A 20949-nucleotide genomic window follows, 5' to 3' on the forward strand; every position below is an offset into this window, starting at 1 on the left:
AAGTAAGCGTAAGATCTTTCGCCTTAGTACCCAGAGAAAACCCACCTCCATCCTGGGAGCATATGCAAACTCTACACAGTTAGGAGCAAACCCACAACCCCAGAACTGTGAGGCTAGCATGCTAACCACTTGGCTGTTGGGCCCCTCTAAAAAATAGTATTTAAAAGAAATAAGCTCTATCTTGTCATTATGTTAGACTGCATATTCTTTTTCAAATAAATAAATATATAAACTACTCTTTTCCCTTAGGGGGAATTTGAGAAGGATGAAGTGGACCCCTATCACGACCAGCAGTTTAAGAAACCGGAATCCGAAGATGTCACGCTTCCTGAGGAACTTAACCTGGACCAGATGGAAAAGATGGGAGATGAGACAGAAAGTGAAGGTAATGGTGATTCTAGTTGTTGTTGAAGTGCACATTGGTTCACTTTCATTTAAGTTCAGATATTAATTATTCTGATGATTTCATTTCTTATTTTATATAAATACATTTACAGTCCCCCTACCAAACTATCTGCCTGTGAGTCATTTTTTTGTTTATACTCTTTATTGGTTACCTTTTAATGTCGATGTTTGCAGAACACGATCCATTTGCCATTGACAACGAAGACATTACTGTGGATGGGGATAAGGATGAGCAAGATGAGGCATATGAGGAGCAAGGAGCTGAGCCTATGGACGATAATTCAAACGGAAAAGAGGAAGACAACCAAGAATCAGAGCCGGAGGATGAAACGGAAAGTCGTTCAGATGAAGTAAAAACAGGAGGCAATCAAAATGAAGACACATCAAACACAGATCAGGATCAGCCTAACTCAAAAGATGAAAGAACCAGTTTTGAGGTGAGACTACCTACTTTGTATATGATCAACACAAAGCAGTTTTTAATTGCTTGCATAGTACATAGAATACACTTTTAAAATTCACGTTACATTTGTCCCCAATTTTTTTAATTAATTTTTGACCTTTTGGAGAAATACATCAACAATTTCAATAAATATCCAAATGTAAGATTTTTCACTTTTGCTATGGTGCACGCTGAGTTTTCAGGTCCAGTAGGCTAATTAATTATCCTCGTATAATTAGCACTAGATTCCTGGTTTCGACCACATCCTAACTGTTCAAAATGTACTGAACCAAACTCTGGATGAGTGGTAGAGTAGTTATCTAGTCGTTCTCCAACCCCGATTTTGTGGGTTTGATTCCCGGCTCAGGTAAGCTTATCTAAGTAATCTTAAACAAGATACTGAACCCCAAATTGCTCCTTATGGTGTATCATGATGTCATTCAGAGATAAGAGTTGGGCAAATGACAAAAATTGTGATCACCATTAGAAAAAAATGGATCGTTAGATAACAAGATAACAAGTTTTAGATTTTTGCTAAATTTTCAGAACATTTTCCATTGCTCCATGCATATGTCGCTAAAAAAATGACTGACGAGAGGGTAGGTACGTTTTATATGCACACAAATTAGACATGACATGCAGGAAACTGCAAAGTGACAAGGACGAAACACCATACTGCAAGACAGTTATTTTGACAGTTGAATGAAATTCAAGAAAAAAATAAACCGTATCTCGCATAAAACGTCAAAAAACTCACTTGTGCCTGCCACTCCCCCCTCATGCCACCACCATCTTACCTAGGGATGAAAAACTAGACCGCTACTGACACACTTACTGGTTGTACTGTTCATGTGACTTCCCTTTTTAAATTGTCTACGTGCAAGCAAGACCCTTTTAAAAAGTGCAATCCAGCAGACGATCCTTCTGATTTATACAGTATCTCGGAAATACCACGTGCGATGATTTTTCTTAAGGTTTTCCCTTCAAAGTAACACATTTGTACTCCCTATTAAAACCATGAATATGGAGGTGAAATTGTGAATCAGGGGGCGTCTAATATGAGAGTAATTGTAAAACTCAACAATTTTAAGGCAATTTTTAGGGTACGGGTTATATATAGGTGGCTAATATGCGAGAAAATACGATACATAAAATGGGGAAACAAGTAATAAAAAAAATACAGGCTGTCCTCAAAAGAGGACAGTAGGTTAAGGATATTTTCAAAAAGGCTGCTCTTTGTGCCAAGGTATTCAAGAGGCATATAAAAAATTAAAAAAGTAAGAAAGAAAACCCCAGAGAGAATCACGTGGATCTTTTTGTAGACCGCCTCTGTGTTGTTCCACATCTATTAATCACTCATTTTGGCCAAGTTAACATTAATGCGCTGTTAGCCTTAGTAACCGGAGCCAATCACCTTTAATGCTAACTAAGCTAAAAACACTTATCCTTATCATTGTCCTCTTCTCCTGAACTTTGGTCTGGCACAAGCGTTCATGTCAAAACAGCGCCTCCATATTCTGTGGTGGTCGGGTGGTTTAATTGCAGTTTTTATCAAATGTATTTTTGACAAAAATAATTTCAAATTCTAAATTCAAAAGCCTTTATTGTCATACACAACTGCATATATGGAAATTGGTGGTGCTACTCCAAGCTTTTCAAAGTGTGTCTTCCAAGAAAAAAAAAAAAACATAATTAGTAGTATAAAAGTATGAAAAGTCATAGGTGAATTCTAAAATATTGCAGATTTCTAAGATATTGCACATTCTTATTGCACACCCACGATAGACGAATATAATTGAAATCGCAATGTTGGCTAAAATTATAGTCCTTGTGTGCGTGCATGTGTGTAAGTGCGTGTGTGCGTGTGCGCGTGCATCTTTGCGATAATTTATCTTTTTTTTAACGAAACAAATCTAATATGTAACGAATCAAATCCAAACAGATTAAAATACCGTATTTACTCGCATATAAGCCAACCTGTGTACAGGCCAGACCCTTAAAATTGTTGAATTTTACAATTTCTTGTGTATAAGCCGCCCATAATTCACAATTTTTACCTCCTATTCATGGTTTTAATAGGGATTACAAATGTCTTATGCTGACGGGAAAAACATTGTATGTGGTATAAGAAATACCACATACAATACAAAACAAAAAATAACCAACAAATAGTAAATGTTACTTTGCCAACATCTACTAGTGAAAAAAGTATATGCTCATATAAACTGTTGCACATACCTGATAATGTCCCTGTGCCTCCCACTTTTACAGGATGCTGAGGCTGATGGTTTAGATCCTGTTGATGATCAGACATCGTCACCTGAGAGAGAAAGGCATAATGCTGATGGACAAACTGGGGAGCAGAATTTCCAGAGTGAAACTGCCATGGACCTGGCTGGAGAGGCATCTGAGAGAGAACAAGCAGAAGAGGTGCATATTATGTTGAATTTAATTTCGATTTGTGTGAATATGGACATTCGATAAGTATCTTATTAATTGCAATATAGTATTAATATCGCTTTTCAAGACACTCCAGGACAATGCCAAAAATGCAATGCAAATAGACCAAAACAGATTAAAAACAAAATCTAAATAACAGTAGAATATAATATAAATGAGGAACAAGGACAGATTAAGATGCAAAAAAATATTGTATGTTTTGAGACTTGATTTGATGAGTGAGATGGAATTAAAGAAGCCAATATTCAGAGATGGGGAATTCCAAAGTTTGGGAGCATTGTGACTAAAGTAACCAAAAGGTACCAAGTTGGCACAGGAAACAAAAAAGTGAAGGTTAGAACAGGAACGGAATGGTCAGTTGTGGGGGTTGCTCTTGATGAGATCAGAAAGGTGGTGACGGGGATCTTGTATTTGATTTCTAATTGAAAGCCTTAATTGTTATTATACGTTATGAGATTCAAAGCTTCATTATGAACGCACAAATAAATAATCAATAAATAAATTTGACCGGAAGCAAGTGTGGGATGGCCTAATATACCGCTGAATCCGCTAAGGATGTGACAACATATTGAAATTGTGATATACTGTGTTAGTGTTACTTCTTACAATACTTTCAATATTCTCTACATAAGAAATATTCAGGTTAGCAAAGGCCTCAAATGGTAAAAAAAAATGTCCCTACATATGAAAGAAAATCCATGTTTATAAACCCGAAATCTTAAAAATTGAAATATTTTTTGTAGTATACGATATTTTATATTTTCCCACTGGCTGTGTCCATTGGCCTCCCAAAGCCTCGAAAGAGCTGTGGTTCCATGAAGCCCAACCTGAAATTGGCGTCCTCTCGGCACCTACCGGCGGAGTAAGACCACGAAAGTTGTAAATATATTAAATACTGTACTCACTGTGAAAATAGTTCCTCTGTGCTTTAAATAAATCCAAAAAACAGGCCAATGCTTGAAATCCAAAAAACTAGGTTAATGGTTGTTTTGACTGCTTTGGTTTTAATCATGTTGGTATCCAGAGGATTCTGTTTCCCTTACAGTCCGATATCCAGACCGATAGGGCATTTTCCATCTTAATGGGGATTTTATTCCTCGTGGTTACATTCGCTTGTTGTCCTTTGAAAAGTAAAAGGATACTATGGGTGTCTTCCAAATGTTCTGTTCTTCTTTCTTGCCGTTATGCCTTGCTACATGGGCACACTTATTACCTGCCTTCAGCATATCGAGGAATTTACTGTATTTTCACACCTTTAAAACGCACCGTCTGAAAGGGCCCATTCTCAGTTGCGGGTAAATTTTCAAAAGGCGCCTCGTAATTTGCCATGTAATTTTTATGATAGGAGCAAGGGAACGGAGCAGCAGACACCAACGAACCAGCCGGTCACCAGTCAGCGCTCACTGCAAGGATTTCTGCTCCGAGATCGATACAGAACAATACTCAGGTATAGTCTTTAAATGAACTATTTTTTTAATTTCTTTTGAAATATTTGTTAAATTTCATTTGTTTGCAAATGTGGTTTATTTCATTTTCTTATTTTAATCATTTAAAATGGTTTCTCTCCCAGAGCTTTAAAAGAAAACCAGGACAAGCAGACAATGAACGTTCGACGGGGGACTACAATGAACTTATTAACAAGCGTCTTCGTACAATGGAGAACTCTCACAACCATTCACAAGATAGCAGGCAACATGAAACCCCAATACAGTCCAACCTGTATGAGCACATCAATGAAGGAGATGTAGCCCATGATAGTCAAACATACGGTCAGTAGTCTAATCAAGTTTCCAACCCTAAATCAGTAAAAGACCCCAAAGAGGTCCACAGACAAACAGTTCTTTGTTGTCAACTGTTTGTCTGTGGACCCCATGGTAAAGATGTAAGAGTTTCTGCTCATAAATCAGAGATTGAAAACTTGTTATCAGCACAATACAGGAATTAATATACAAAAAAAAACTTAAGATGTAATGTTTATGTACCGTATTTTGACACCTATAGGGCACACTTAAAAGTAACATTTTCTCGATGCGCCCAATCAGTCTGTGCACTAAAATCAATTTTTGTATGGCCCTGACCGCTTGAGTGACTGGTTTTATTTCTTGACGGCACGCTACTTATTGTGATCAACCCAGACGTTCACCCTAAAAATAGCCTCCCCGTGCATTCCAAGTATTAGGGTAAATCCATTCAAAACATCCCAAGGCATTTGACTTCCGTGTGCTTGCAGCACTTTTAACCCTCAAAAACACTCAATACTTAAAGACACAATGCTGGTGTGAATGCTTGCAAAATGGACTGAAGTCATGGAACGAACACAATTTAACATCTCTAACGGATGGCCAACATTGTATTTTGGGCAGGAAGTGTCACACGAGTTACGTGATGATTTGGAATGAATTGTTGATGCCAATATAACAGCGAGGAGAATCAATGGCTTGGGAGTTATCCATGTCGCGAGTTACAATTGATTGGGGATGACTGGACTCAAGAGTCGGCCAGCCAAAGTTTTCAGAATACACAACTATGACTGACAGTGGAGCCTAGCATGTTAAACGCCGAACTCTTCGTATGAGTGTACATTTGCCCTCAATAAAGCATCATCAAACTTAGTTTTGCTTGTTCTGTCTTAAAAAAATGTGCTAGTGCCAAGCTAAACATACGCTAGCAGATGGCATAAGATATGCTAGCAAATAGCATAACATACAGTAGCGGCTTGTATAACATACGCTAGCCTACTGTCATGCACGAGCCTTATCGGGCGAGGCGTCCAATGTACTGTACTGACAAAAAAAATGAAAATATACCCGCAAATGAGACTGCCCCCAATCACACGGTGCGTTTTATAGGTGTGAAAATACGGTACTAAATGTAAATATAAATCAATATCTAAATATAAATATTGTCGAATGTGCCTAGATGTCGCTAATGCAGATCAAGTGACAACAGAGCATCACAAGGACAAGGATGAAAATCAGGATGAGGACCTTTCAATGGAAACAGATGATAAAGTTGAGGACTTAAAACCTGCTGAATTCGAGGAGTTGAGACAAAACCAACTGGATACAATGAAGGCCTTGCCACAGCCAGGTGTTTACTGTGCCTCTGACATACATTATGTGCTTGTTTTTGTGTTATTTTTCCTAATGTCCCCATTTAAGGCCATGCCCCCAATCTTGATCAATGTTCCGTCTAAGCTGCGCGCATGCGCATTTGCGCACTACTCTCGTTTTCTCTGTCCAGCAGCAATCATAAGGCCCGCACAACAAAATCCAAACTTTTTCCCCCTCCCCTCATGTTTTTCGTGTTTTACAGCCCTTCTATCTTTTTTTTAATTACATTTTAATATTTCCTAATACATTCCTTTTTACTCTACTGTGCAAATAGAAGAACAAGCGGTGAAATCGAGTGAGAACTGTCTAAATCTGCTGTGTGTGGTTGTGTGCGTGCGTGCTTGTGTCTAGTATGTGTGATCCTTTGTCTTTAACCTACACAATGGACTATAAATGGAAATTAGCTCTCGGCTACAATCTTACATATATATGTTCATTAACATGAATATATATTCATTAATATGTGCTATCCCTTATTAAATAAATCAAAGCAAAATCATGGAAAAATATTGCATATTAATCGAAACTTGACTATCTCAAGTGACATGTTCAGCAGAAAAGTCATTTGAACGAGATTGAGAAGTGAGGACAGATGTGTAAAATAAGGTAAAATTTAAGTCGGATTTGGGCATATTCTAATGGCATTTATGAAGATGTTTTATTCATAGATATTTTTTCATTAATTTTCTGAACCGCTTTATCCACTTCATCACTCGTGGGGAGTGCTGGAGCCTATCCCTGATGACTTTGGGCCAGGGGAGGGGGACACCCTGTATCGGTGGCCAACCGATCGCAGAACACAAGGAAAATGGAGTACTAAGTGAAAACCCACGCAGGCCCAGCAAGAATATGCAAATTCAACACAGGTGGACTGACCTGGATTTGAACCCAGGACCCCAGAGCTGTGAGGCTGACGTGCGACCCACTCATCCGCTAGGCTGCTCATAGATATTCATTATATTTTATTTTTTCTAAATAATTTATGTGTAGTAGACATGCACCTGCTTTTGGCAGTTGTGATACTGGTGTGCGCCCATAGCAAGCAATGATGATGTTGCTCACACTGGTACTTGGTGTGCCCAGACAAACGGAAAATTAGAGGGAACATTGATCTTGATTCTTCCAAATTTTATAATTTTAAAAACTTTTTTTATATACAGTTTCACTGATTAATTATTTTTCAGGGGGGTTGAACCACACATACAGATAGGGTCTGTATCCCTGCTTCACTTTATCCTTGAAATCTAGCTTTTAACGAAAAACAAATGTGGAAGAGTAAAGTATTAGAGTATGGGTTTCAGAATAAATTAATCAATGTTATCTGAATAATGGTTAATCCGGAGGAGGTTGTGCGATGCCAAGCGCCTTGTGGCCGGGCCTACATCCATTGGACCAGGCCGGGAACAGCCCGAAGAGGTCCGGTGCGCCAACAGTTGGGCAGGAGCCACAGTAGGGATCCTTGGCAGTCCAATCCCCGACTGCATAAACTGGCTCTTTGGACTTGTAATCTCACCTCTCTGGTTGGGAAAGCCCCTGAGCTAGTACATGAGGCTAAGAAATTCTGTCTCGAGCTCTACGCACATGTTTTGAATTGGTGGGCCAAATACTTTGAGGACCTCCTCAATTCCACCGATGCGCCTTGCCATGAGAAAGCAGACTCTCGGATGGACTCTCTTATCTCTTGGGTTGAAGTCACCAAAAGCTCCTCTGTGGCAAGGTCCTGGGGGTGGATGAGATCCGCCTAGAGTTTAAAATGTCTCTGGATGGTGTTAGCCTGTCTTTGTTAACATACCTCTGCAACACATCTGACTCTAGTTCATATCTTCTTTCCAGCATGCAAAAGTGGGCGTTAATTTAAATATTTGTGGGCATGTTTCAGATTAGAAGGAACTTGCAAATATTGAGTTGTTTTCCATGGCTATCTAGTCTTGGCAATTAAATCTTATCACTCAGGTGCTTGAGAAAAATATTAGGATCCCTCATGATTCCAGGCTCGAAAACCAGAGCTGGAATGTCCCAGGCCTGCTTATCATTTCAACCCCAAGACAACCAGAGTTAACAAAAAAGAATGATGAGTCCTAAGATACAAGGTTGAATTTGCAGAAAAAAAACAGCACTGTGTTGAGAAGCAGCTAAAAAGATTGGTTAGTTTGAATACTTACATGATTTCATTGATAATAGGAATGAACAAAAAGAAGAAAATAGCATTACATTTCCAAGATATTTCATATTCTACACTCAACAAGCTTTAAATATGTTATACATTGTGATTACATCTTGTTTTTTTAAATCATATTTAATCCAGATTGTGTTTTTTTGAAGAATAAACATTTCATGTGCTCTATTAAATTAAATTGACACTACTTTAGTGATTAATGTGGCTCATTTGTGTTGTTTTTAATATCTCATCACGGCAATAATTTATCAGACCGTATTTCGCCTACAAAAATCTGTTTTTTGCACAAACGTATATAACTAAAGTATTTTCATTCAGGTAAAGAGAATGTGGAGCTACATTTGCAAGGAAAGGAAAGAGACGAGGACAAATGGAAGGACAGTTGGAACCCCAGCGATGGAGAGAGCGCAAAGAGAAAGTCAGAATCTACCTATCACACACTTCCTGAGCTGTTCATAGACTCAATGCAGGTTGTTGGAAGTTGCTGTTTATTGAAATACTTCATATATAAACCAAAAAGGACACAATATACACATTAAGCTATGTTTTATAATTAGGTCATTTTCATTTGAATCCAAGTTGTACTCGTTACATTTTGTCAGTGTATTTAACGTGTGTGTGTGTGTGCTTCTTAATGTTTGTGCATCTCAATTTTCAGCAGAAGTTAGAGAGAGACCCAGAGGACATCAGGAGGGAGATGGAAGCGCAGTTATCATTGTGTCACACACTTAAACCAGGAACACTCGAAGAGGTGTGTACGAATGTCCTCAAAGTACCGTCGGACTTCTATTAATGAAATTAATTGGATTTTTTTCCTCATGAATATAATTTTGAGAGCTGTTTTCAACATTAAACTGACATTTGCATTTATTGCATAAGACTGGCGACCAGACGTCTGGCCGACCAGTCGTCCGGCGACCAGACGTCTGGTCGGCTGGACGTCTGGTCGCCAGTCTTATGCAATAAATGCAAATGTCAGTTTAATGTTGAAAACAGCTCTCAAAATTATATTCAAACATCCGGTCACGGCTGATTGTTTATCCAATAAGCAAAGTTCTAGTTAGCTATTAAAGCATTATTTTAAAACATTTAATAATTGATTATTATTTATGGTCCAGGAGGGTAGGGCAGCACACATGTGGCATCAGTACCAAACAATGACCCAACCCCTGTCCCAGCAATTGTCTGAGCAGCTACGCCTTATTTTGGAACCAACACAGGCTGCAAAACTCAGGTTGGTAGATCCGTAACATACAGACTTTGACTTTACAAAATGTGTTAACAACAAATAACAGCTGCACCAAGCTACTTTGAAATTTAATGCTGTACAACTGTACAGCCATGCTCTTTGTCATAATTAAATAAATAAATGTGCATTTTCAATTTTGTGCTATTCCACAGAGGTGATTATCGAACAGGAAAACGCCTCAACATGAGAAAAGTGATCCCATACATTGCTAGTCAATTTCGCAAAGACAAGATCTGGTTAAGAAGGTCCAAGCCCAGCAAAAGAGATTACCAGATCTGCCTGGCTTTGGATGATTCTTCCAGTATGGTGGACAACCACTCCAAACAGGCAAGACCGGCTTCCTAACTACTACTCGATTGAAAGTGTCGATTGACAGACCTGTATAGCATCCGTTTTTCCCTGCCAATGTCTCCCTCGATTCCTCTCTTGCTTTTCCTCTTAAACGTTTTCGCTGCCAGCTATTTTATCCTTTTGTTTGGGTATAACACAAAGTTTTTGCAAACCACCTATTGCGATATGCAACAAATCAAATACAAACAAAGTTGGTAATTTTCCCGGCTGCTATATCAGCTCGTGGGGTCATGCGGTTGCGCCTGGGAGTTTCTGTGTACAGTAATTCCTCTAATATCGCGAAGAATGTAGACCACACATGGATCAAAAAGCGGCAAAGTAGAATCACCCCTATAATGACTACCATACTACGTTTTGTGTGGGGGTGCTGAAGCCTATCCCAGCTGACTTCGGGCAAGATGCGGGGGACACGCTGTATCGGTGGGCACAAGCAGACAACCATTCACACTCAAATCCATACCCTAGTCAAATCCATACCTAGGGAACGATTTGCACTCACTCTCAAACCTAGGGGCAACAGTGTCCATTCAGCGTACGTTGTTTGTTTTTGGAATGTGGAAGGAAACCGGAGTACCCGGAGAAAACCCCCGCAGCCCCGGGGAGAATGTGCAAACTCCACACGGGTGGACCGACCTGGATTTGAACCCGGGACCCCAGAGGCCGACATGCTAACCACTCAGGCCGCCTGCTTTTGGATCATACTGGTTATTTTTTTGTATTCATTCTGGTTACCACTTGCTTGGTGTCCTTGGAATAGGTTATTGTTGCCGTTTTCTGAATGAAAAAAATACATTCCAGGGAATACTTTGACAATTTATTTTGCATTCATGACTGTTCTGGTATTAAAAAAAACATTTCCTTCCATACCACAGTATAAACAACATTTAAAAATCTTTCAACATTAAAATAATTTAACAAACAGAACCAAAAGCTATTTACAGTTTTCACATTTAGAACCCAACTGCATGAGTTGGAACTGAACTATGTATATGGTAGTAAAAATCTGCACATTCTGCTCTTTCTGCTTTAGGACGAAGAACCCGATCTTTATTGAACGCGCTCGTCTTATATAGCCAGATACAAGCAGGGTGCCTCTGCAATCCTATGTCCTTATTTGGAAAACACGCACCGCTTTCCTGAGATGTTTTACAAGATTTGAGGGGGCTTGCATAAGCGCGTTATATGAGTCCCTTTTAAGGCATTAGACATCACTTAATGATTTATTTAGACCTAATTCCGCAACGTATACTTTTCCTCATTTAATTTTGCATATCGTCCTTTTTCAGCTGGCATTTGAATCCCTGTCAGTGATTGTAAATGCTCTTTCCCTTTTGGAAGCCGGACAACTGTCTGTTTACAGGTACCATTGTTTTCTTATACAAGAAATGTTTGCCATTACAGTGTTCCCTCGGTTATCGCAGTTAATGGGGACCGTGATCACCCGCGATAAGTGAATTTGCTCGAAGTAGGGATTCCCCTTCAAAAATGCTTAATTTGAATTTAATTCCAAAAAAATTAATTATTTTTTTAATTTAAAAAAAAATTCGGGTATAGAGAGTGAAATTCATGTTATGAAAAAAAAAACTGTAAAATATGTTGTTTCAATGTAATATTTGTATTTTTTTTTCCCAAAAAAAAATCCGCGAAGCTCTGAGTCTGCGGTAGCTGAACTGCGAAATAGCGGGGGAACACTGTACTTGTTATTATTTTGGAGTATTCATACACCATTATGAATAAACATGTTATGGACAGTTATTCTTTTATTTACTGTTAATCTAATATTACTTTGCCTTCCATAGTTTTGGTGAGCAGGTGCAGCTTCTCCACCCTTTCCAGGAGCAATTCAATGACAATTCTGGAGCACGGATTCTCCAATTATGTAAATTCCAGCAGAAGAAGACCAGAATAGCTCAAGTATGAATCCTTGATTTTGTTTCATTGTAACAAATCAACTTCTGTGCTGTTTTTTTCCTCACAAGGTATCACAGGGGTGTCCTAGTTTATTGCTGTAGCAGCGAGTATATTTTACATTGAATTAGCATAATTCGTTCAACGGTCTTTGTTACTACCCCCTAGCAACTTTGACAATCGTCAAAATATATCATTATTTGGATGAAATATGCATGCAAAAAAGAGATGTATTGAGCCATTAATAAATGCTTATTCCCTATGTTGTCAAACCTGGGACTCCCACCCTCCACCTGCTCCTGGATAGAGTCAGCCGACCCCAGCGCTTGAAGCTGGGTCGCCACCTCTCATCCCCCTGCAGGCTCAACACAGGGTTGTTCCAAAGCTGTGTGCTGAGTCCACTACTTCAAATCTAGCTACTCCAAGCTTTTCAAAGTGTGTCTTCCCAGAAAAAAAAATCATAAATAGTAATATAAAAGTATGAAAAGTCATATCCCGGCTAGGTGAATTCTAAAATATTGCAGATTTCTAAGATATTGCACGCCCTGAAGTGATTGTACAGAAGGGATTGTGTGTCGTGCTAACTCAAGTTCTGACTCCTGGTGGCTGTGAGAAAAAACTGTCCTTAAATCTATTTGTCCGTGCTTTGTGAGACATGTAGCGTCTGCCAGAGTGCAGCAGCTGGAATGGGTTGTGACCAGGGTGGTATTGGTCCCTGACAATGTTCCTGGCTCTGCTGAGGCTCTGCTGAGGTAGCGAGGGCAGAGAGCAGCCGATGATCTTCTGGGCAGTGTTGATAAGCCTCTGCATGGCCTTCTTTCTGCTGCCTTGCTTCCAGCGTACCACACTGTAATGCAGTAGGCCAGGATGCTCTCCACAGTGGCTGTATAGAAGGTTGCTAGAAGCTTAGTGTCCAAGTTGTTCCTCCTGAGTACCCTCAGGAAATGGAGTAGCTTCTGGGCCTTCTTCACCACTGCGGTGGCTGTGGTAGACCACAAGATCTTGTCTGTAAAGTGGACCCCTAGGAATAAGAAGGACTGAACCCTGTCTATGCATACTCCATTAATGAGGAGAGGGGCCAGATCTGTGCTGCGTTTGCAAAAAGAACCCATCCTGGACTTTTAATGGAAAAAAAGAAAAATATTTGCAGTATTGATACTTCTTTTTAAAGACCTCTGCAATTCGCCCTGGCATGCATTCAATCAACTTCTGAACAAAATCCTTAATGTTGGCCTTCCATTCTTGCATAATCTATGCTTGGACTTAAGCAGAATTTGTGGGTTGCTGAATGTCCTCGAGCCTCTTGAGTTCCCAGTCGGATTAAGATCTGGACAGTTTGCTGGCCAAGGGCCCAAAAATATGAATGTATTGTTCCCTAAGCCATTTTGTTATGACCTTTGCTTTATGGCAAGTTGCTCCATCGTGATGGAAAAAGCATTCTTTATCACCAAATTGCCCCTGGATGGTTGGGAGAAGGTCCTCTCGTAGGACGTTCTGGTCCGATTAATTGATCATCGCTGTTTTTAGGCAACTTTGTGAGAAAGCCTACTCCCTTGACCGAAGAGCAACACCACAAATGAATGGTCTCCGGAGGCCTCATTGTTGGCATGAGAAAAGTCCGATAATAGCACTCACCTCTTCTCCAAACAAGCCTTCTTCCAGATGCCCCAAACAATCGTAAGGGAGATTCCTCAGAGAAAATGACCTTACCGCAGTCCTCAGCTGTCCAGTCCTTGTAACTTCTCCACAATATCAGTCTGCCCCTTGTTTTTTTACTGGAGAGAAGTGGCTTCTTTGCTGCCCTCCTTGACACCAGGCCTTCCTCCAAAAGTATTGGCCTTACTGAGCGTGTTGATGCACTCACACCTGCTTGCTGCCATTTCTGAGCAAGCTGACTTCAGGAGACAATCCTGTCGCTTGCTGGACTTTAATGGCATTAATTGAACCTCTCTCACAATCACCTAGGGGAAATTTGGTGATGAATAATTCCTTTTTTAGCATGATGGAGGATCTTGCCATGAAGCAAAGGTTATAAAAATATATATTAGGGAACGAGGAACTCCAGATATTACTCCCATTGGAAACTTGTGGTCAATCCTCAGGAGGCAGGCGGACAATCAGAAAACCCACACATTCCGACAAACACAAGCATTGATTATAGTCAGGATTTGGTTTAAAAGTTGATCGACAGCATGCTAGGGAGAATTGCAGAGGTCTTGAAAAAGAAGTGTCAACACTGCAAATGTTGACCTATTGCATGTCATTCTCAATAAAAGCTTTTGATACTTGTGAAATGCTTCTCATTGTATGTCATCATACCATACAAAATATCTGGCAAACACCTAATAACCCTGAAGGAACAGACTTTGTGAAAATGTAACATTTGTGTCATTCTCAGAACTTTTGGCCATACCTTGTATATGAACCTGAGGGCAGGGACGGTGATAAATTAAAACATTTCCTTTTTTCAAGAGCTTGTAATGTCCTAAAAAAAAGACAAACTCATATGAGAACATATATTTTATTTGTATCATGATAAAGCAGCATTCAAATGTTGTGCATACAAACTTACATGAGAACATATATTTTATTTGGATCGTGATAAAACAGCAGTCAAATGTTGTGCATACCTATCATTTATTCAAAAGCGGCTGAGGAAGTGATAGGTCTGAAAATACAACTTCAGGACCAGGTTAAGAACGAGTGAGATCAATTTAAATAGGAAATAGGTTTATTACCGGACTGCAGAATGGTTGGAGAATGCTCCGACAGCTGTGAACCTCTCACAGCCTGCCTTCTTCGCAATTCTCTCTGAATGAACAGAGCTCAGTCTTTTTATAGGAACTAAAGGGTAATATTTCTAAGACAGTGATGTAGGACAGAGCTTATGTAAACAAAACTTTGGGCTAATATGGTTAGACATTAGCATGTCTAAGTTGTATGCAAACACGATATTTTTATAGCACACACAAACTGCCGCAGCCTATCTTATATTGCGCGTTTCGAACAAACAGTTCCAAAGTGAGTTGGCCATATTCCACAATATAAGGAAACAATTGCAAGGCCAGCTAGTTAGCTATCTTCCAATTCGTAGTGCGAACAAACAATTGCAAGGTCAGCTAGTTGGCTTGTCCTACATTCCACTGTCCTAACAAACAATTGTAAAACCAGTTTGGCCACATTGGCTGGACATGAACAAACAATTATTAAACCAGTTGGCAGGTCTACCCCAATAGAAGTAGTCATGGCAACATGAACAACCTAAACTCCATCCAAAGTTTCAATCGTTTCGAGGTCTCTGGGTCACCACACAACCTTGATGTAATCAATCAAATCAAAATCATATCCTCAAAATGAGGAATTTCATTCATTGTAACTTTTATTTTTTTGCCTCTTTTGTAGTTCTTGGAGAGTGCAACCGAGATGCTTATTGCAGCAAGAAAACACGTTTCAAGTGCAAAAAATTCAGGTAATTCTTTGCAGTTCATTCATAAATAGTTTGCTCATGGTTCTCGCTTAGCAGTGAGAAAGACGCAGCTACACTTTTGAACTTCTGGCGTCAAAATGATTGAAAATTGTACATCATGCTTATTTGTGCTTTTTTTTTTTTAACGGGTACTTTCTTACACTAATATCTTTTCACAGAGACGGCCCAGCTTCTTATAATAGTATCAGATGGTAGGGGACTCTTCCTGGAAGGAAAGGAACGAGTAATAGCAGCAGTACAAGCTGCAAGCAGTGCTAATGTGTTCCTAATTTTTGTGGTGGTTGATAATCCCAACTCACGGGTGAGTTCTTTGGAATTTTATTCTGACTGATATTGCATTGCTTAATGTTAACTAAAGCATAAATAAGAAACGTTTTACCAATCCGCAGTCGGAAGAAAAATTAAGAACCACTGAGAACCAAGAAATTTCCTGAATACGGGTTGAAATGAAGTTCTAATCTAATCAAAGTCAAGTCAAAAGCCTTTATTGCCATCATACACAGCTACGTATAACAAAATTGGTGGTGCTACTTGATAGAACTAAAATACAACTTTAGGAGCAGGTTTAGAAAGAGTGAGATCAATTTAATAGGAAAAAGGTTTATTACCAAACTGCAAAGTGGAGAGTGAGAGTTCGAACAGTGTTCTTGCAACTCTAGTCGAATGACCAGTGAGTGTGTCTTAAATACAGACATGCAAAACTGACAGCTGTCTCTAGGCCTTTGGACATATACGTTTCAGTAATTTGCAGGGCAAAAAGTAAGTGATCAGTTTGGGACAGTTGTTTTGAATGAATTCACCATAATGCTTGTTGAACGTCCGCCGGGTTGATCGCAATAAGGAGCGTGTCGGCAAAAAATGAAACCAGTCAGTCCAGCGGTCTGAGTCATACAACATTTCTAATTTAATTCATAAACAAGCTGCACTTTAGGCACCACATTTTAAAGCACATTTTAGATAAGTGCCCGCTATAGATGTGAAAATACGGTATTTGTGATTTTGGAATAAGTTGAGTCCCTAACCCTCCCAAATAATGAGATCAACTTTAATGTATTAAAACTAAGTACATTTTTCAAGTTATTCAAGTCAAGTTTTACTGAGCAAATGAAAGATCTTACTTATCTTAGTTTGTAGTTTGTAGATATGATCCCGATAGAACTGAGATCTCCATATTTTTGTTTTTAGTTTTTTTTTGCCAATTCAAAGGATGACTTTTTATGAGATATTTTTCATTAAAAACATGCATTTTTATTGGCCGAGTCACAAGTAATTAATCCAGATTATTGATCATCGCCAGCACATGAAAGAAACAGTATACTCATTTGTCTGTGTTTCTCTGATGCAGAACTCTATCCTGGACATCAAGGTGCCAGTATTTCAAGGGCCAGGAGAAGTACCAGTGATCCGTTCCTATATGGAGGAGTTTCCTTTCCCTTTTTACATTATCCTGCGAAATGTCAATTCCTTGCCAGAAACCCTGAGCGATGCACTGAGACAGTGGTTTGAACTTGTCACCACTTATAAGTGAGATAAAACAGAAAATGCATTTCTTGGGCATGTTTACTCCAAACAAAAAATGACTGCTATAAATTTGTATTATCATGTTTGTCAAAAATGTTCTAGTAAGTGTGAATTCATATTCATTTTGAACATCATGTGGTAATCTAAACTGAGATTTTACTTTGTCTGTGCTCCACCCAAACTTTACTATAATACAAATTCACTTGAAATTTCCTCAACAGCGCAAACAAAAAATCCCTTGGGTTAATAAATTACAATTCTTTTTTGGGGGGATATGATAGTCAGAATTTTAAAGCACATCAGATTTACACACATTCAGCAGATAATCTGTCATTGAAATGTACATGTATCACTTTTGTAGTGGCTAGACAAATTTGTTTTAATCATGATAAAAATTAATTCCGAAAAATAAAAAGTTAATGCAATCTCGGCGTGTTGAAGCTTCATTTTAATTTTCAACTAAAGCAGTTAAGTGGTTTAGTAACTTGGTACGCCAGATTGCATGATTGTGTTCGTGTGTACGTGCGTTGTCTTGTGTTGTGGTGCCGTGTTGTGTCGCTTCAGCCGGTGCTAAAATGTATACTAGATTGACAAAACTTCTGTCGTTCATGTGTCAGCTGTTTCTTTTAAGTTTGTGACCTTTACAATAAAAGTCACGCACGGAATATGTACATTTACAGAAATCTTGTGTGTGTATACGTGTGTGCATACGTGTGTTTGTATACGTGTGTATACGTGTGTGTGTATACGTGTGTGTTTGTATATGCGTGTGTATACGCGCGAGTGTGTGCGCGCCTGTGTGCGCCCGCCTGTGCGTGCGCCCGCCTGTGCGTGCGCCCGCCTGTGTGTACCCGCCTGTGTGCGCGCCTGTGTATACGCGCGCGCGTATACGTATATATATACACGTATATATACACATATACCACTCCGATTCTTGTCTTACGACGAAAATTTTGATCGAATAATTCGCCCAAGATACGATCAACATTTCGTGATGCGACCAAGACAGGTGGCTATGGCACTGTCTTTTTTGCTTCTCTTTCGTCTATAAAATATTTCTACGATCACTGGGCGGACTTTTTATTTCCCCACCCGCCCGCTTTTTCCCCTGCATTGGTTACATTTACATACCAGGTAAACAATATTACTATGGATCGGACATGCGAAATAATTGAAAAATATGAGAGTGGGGTACGTGTTACTGAGCTCGCTAGGCAATACGAGAGGAATACGTCAACCATTTCCACCATTCTTAAGCAGAAGGACGCATCAAGACTTTAGCCTTGATTATCGCCAAGTAAAGTTACATCCCCCAGCAAGTTTTCAACTGTGATGAAACTGGTCTTTTTTGGAAAAAGATGCCCAGGCAGACATTCATCGTGGCAGAGAAGGCATTACCGGCGCACAAACCCATGAAGGACCGCTTAACGCAAGCGTTTTGTGCTAATGCGAGCGGTGACAGTAAAATTAAGCCGCTACTAGTATACAATGCCGAGAACATGCGTGCCTTCAAGTGATGTGGCGTGAGATTTCTAAAGCTTGGATTACGCGTATTGTGATGATATTTGTGTGCGTCATTATCAAAGTATTTTGAAGACGAGAAAAAAGCAAAACTCTTGATGCATTCGTTTTGAAGACTGGCAAAACCTCCGGGTGGGGTCAACCCGTAGAACTAAGGTAAAAAAGATTAAAAGAAAATTAGAATTCAGTTTTGTGTGAAGTTACATTAAAAGTTGAGTGTCTGTATATAGTTATCCAAATTCATTTAAATTTGTTTGTTCGTTCAGGAGTGAGTTGTTGCCGTGGATAAAGTCCCCCCAAATAGACCCCACCTATCCGTGTGTGTCATTGTCTCCCCTCCACAAAATGTGTCTCATTTTACATCTATTAAACACATTTTATTACTATTGAACCACTCGTTATGTGTTACTTTGTCAATATATGGCAAATTAGAAGAAATAAAACTTATTTTCCAATCTAATATTTTTGGTGATTTTTTTCAGAGGGTCGGAACAAATTAATTTGCTTTCATTTGATTTCAATGGGAAACGTCCACTTGAGTTACGACATGCTTGTCATACGATCACAGTCTCGGAACGGATTACGATCGTGAATCGAGGTACCTGTTCGGTTTATCATTATTATATATTTGCTTGTAATATCATTATATATATGAGCTGCAATGAAGAACGCTTCGCCTTATTTTGTGTAATAAACATTACATATATGAACGCTTTGCTTATTAGGAATCTTAGATTCATCATTATTATAAATGAGACATTAATACAAGACATTTTAATACATCTCTTGCAAAAGAAAAGCTCGCTCCAAAGTTAACCAAAACACCTTTGGAAGTCACTTCTCCTTCACACCTGGACTTCTCGAGACTATGGTTCAACAACAAACCCTTGGGAACTGTGGATTTGTTTGGGAAGCGTGGCTTCTCAAGGTGGTCCGCATCAACTTTCTCTCGGGAAGATTCGACAAACCTAAAATAGTTTTGACTCAGAATAATGTTTACACTTCTGTTATGCATGTTGTTTAAATCTTGTGAATATATTAGCAAAGGAGAAACTGGGGTCTTCTGAATCATCTGACCGGAGGCGCGTGTGGATGGATTTTCTTCTTGCAAGAATAAAATGATATGATCTCGGATGTCTCCATTATTGAAAGTTGAACTTGGAAATACTAATTAGTAAATCAGACCCACCACCACTTCACCACCACCACCACTTCACCACCACCACCACACCACCACTTCACCACCACCACCACTTCTTCACCACCACCACTTCACCACCACCACCACACCACCACTTCACCACCACCACCACACCACTTCACCACCACCACCACACCACCACTTCACCACCACTTCTTCACCACCACCACTTCACCACCACCACCACTTCACCACCACTTCTTCACCACCACCACTTCACCACCACCACCACTTCTTCACCACCACCACCACTTCACCACCAACACCACTTCCCCACCACCACCACTTCACCACCACCACCACCACTTCACCACCACCACCACCACCACTTCACCACCACTGTTACGACTCCCCCTGGGGTATTATCTACCAGGAAGTCGCAACTATCACAGCAGACAGGTTCTGGTAAAGATGAGTTCGGACAAACACTGCAAGTAGCCTTAGTTATATTTTATTTACAATAAAGTCATTAAAACAGACTACGGGATAACATAGGGGAAGCAGGAGATATTAAAGTGGCACCCTCAAATAAACACGGTAAAACCCCCTCCCAGACAGGTGTCCAAATGAACACCCACAAAAATACAGGAAATAAGACCGAAGGATGCCACTGTTAAACTGATGTAATATAATCTAGACAGGGGAATAACTGTGTCTAAATGCACAAACTATATGTATACCCAAAGGTGTCTAAACTTATCTCAAGTCCCCCTATGCAACCCAAAATCATTAACAACACATACAAAATATAACAGGGAGTAACATACTCACAAGCCTGCAACTCAGCAAGGCATCAATGGCAAGGGCAAAGGCAACGGAAAAACTGACAACTGAAAAGGGTTAAAATAAGGGCCGGAGGGATGATTAATTACAGCTGTGTTGGCCTGGGCAGGGCTCTGTCACAGGGGTGGAGCCACAGCTGCAGATACCTGTAAAGAAAAGAAAGCACACACCTCCTACATAGTGTGTGTCCAGGCTGCCAGCCGTAACAACCACCACATCACCACCACCACCACCACTTCACCACCACCATTTCACCACCACCACTTCACCACCACCACATCACCACCACTTCACCACCATCACCACTTTACCACCCCTTCACCACCACCACC

General features: G+C 39.7%; 1 protein-coding gene across 2 annotated transcripts in view; it reads left to right on the forward strand.

Annotated features, from left to right (window-relative positions):
* Window positions 1–17537, forward strand: part of mdn1 (midasin AAA ATPase 1) — a 138591-nt gene extending 121054 nt beyond the window's left edge. The window contains exons 88-102 of one of the 2 annotated variants that reach the window (XM_077711400.1): window positions 250–385; window positions 580–842; window positions 3119–3277; window positions 4653–4754; window positions 4878–5076; window positions 6227–6397; window positions 8915–9066; window positions 9255–9347; window positions 9715–9830; window positions 9998–10172; window positions 11483–11556; window positions 11996–12110; window positions 15507–15573; window positions 15750–15892; window positions 16937–17537. In XM_077711400.1, coding sequence (XP_077567526.1) covers window positions 250–385; window positions 580–842; window positions 3119–3277; window positions 4653–4754; window positions 4878–5076; window positions 6227–6397; window positions 8915–9066; window positions 9255–9347; window positions 9715–9830; window positions 9998–10172; window positions 11483–11556; window positions 11996–12110; window positions 15507–15573; window positions 15750–15892; window positions 16937–17119 — 2148 coding nt within the window. In that variant the 3' untranslated portion in view covers window positions 17120–17537. The remainder of the gene's footprint in view (window positions 1–249; window positions 386–579; window positions 843–3118; window positions 3278–4652; window positions 4755–4877; window positions 5077–6226; window positions 6398–8914; window positions 9067–9254; window positions 9348–9714; window positions 9831–9997; window positions 10173–11482; window positions 11557–11995; window positions 12111–15506; window positions 15574–15749; window positions 15893–16936) is intronic. The other variant, XM_077711401.1, reaches the window with a different exon arrangement.
* The last annotated feature ends 3412 nt before the right edge of the window (window positions 17538–20949 follow it).

Source organism: Stigmatopora nigra, unplaced genomic scaffold, assembly GCF_051989575.1.
Source record: "Stigmatopora nigra isolate UIUO_SnigA unplaced genomic scaffold, RoL_Snig_1.1 HiC_scaffold_26, whole genome shotgun sequence".
Lineage (NCBI taxonomy): Eukaryota > Metazoa > Chordata > Actinopteri > Syngnathiformes > Syngnathidae > Stigmatopora > Stigmatopora nigra.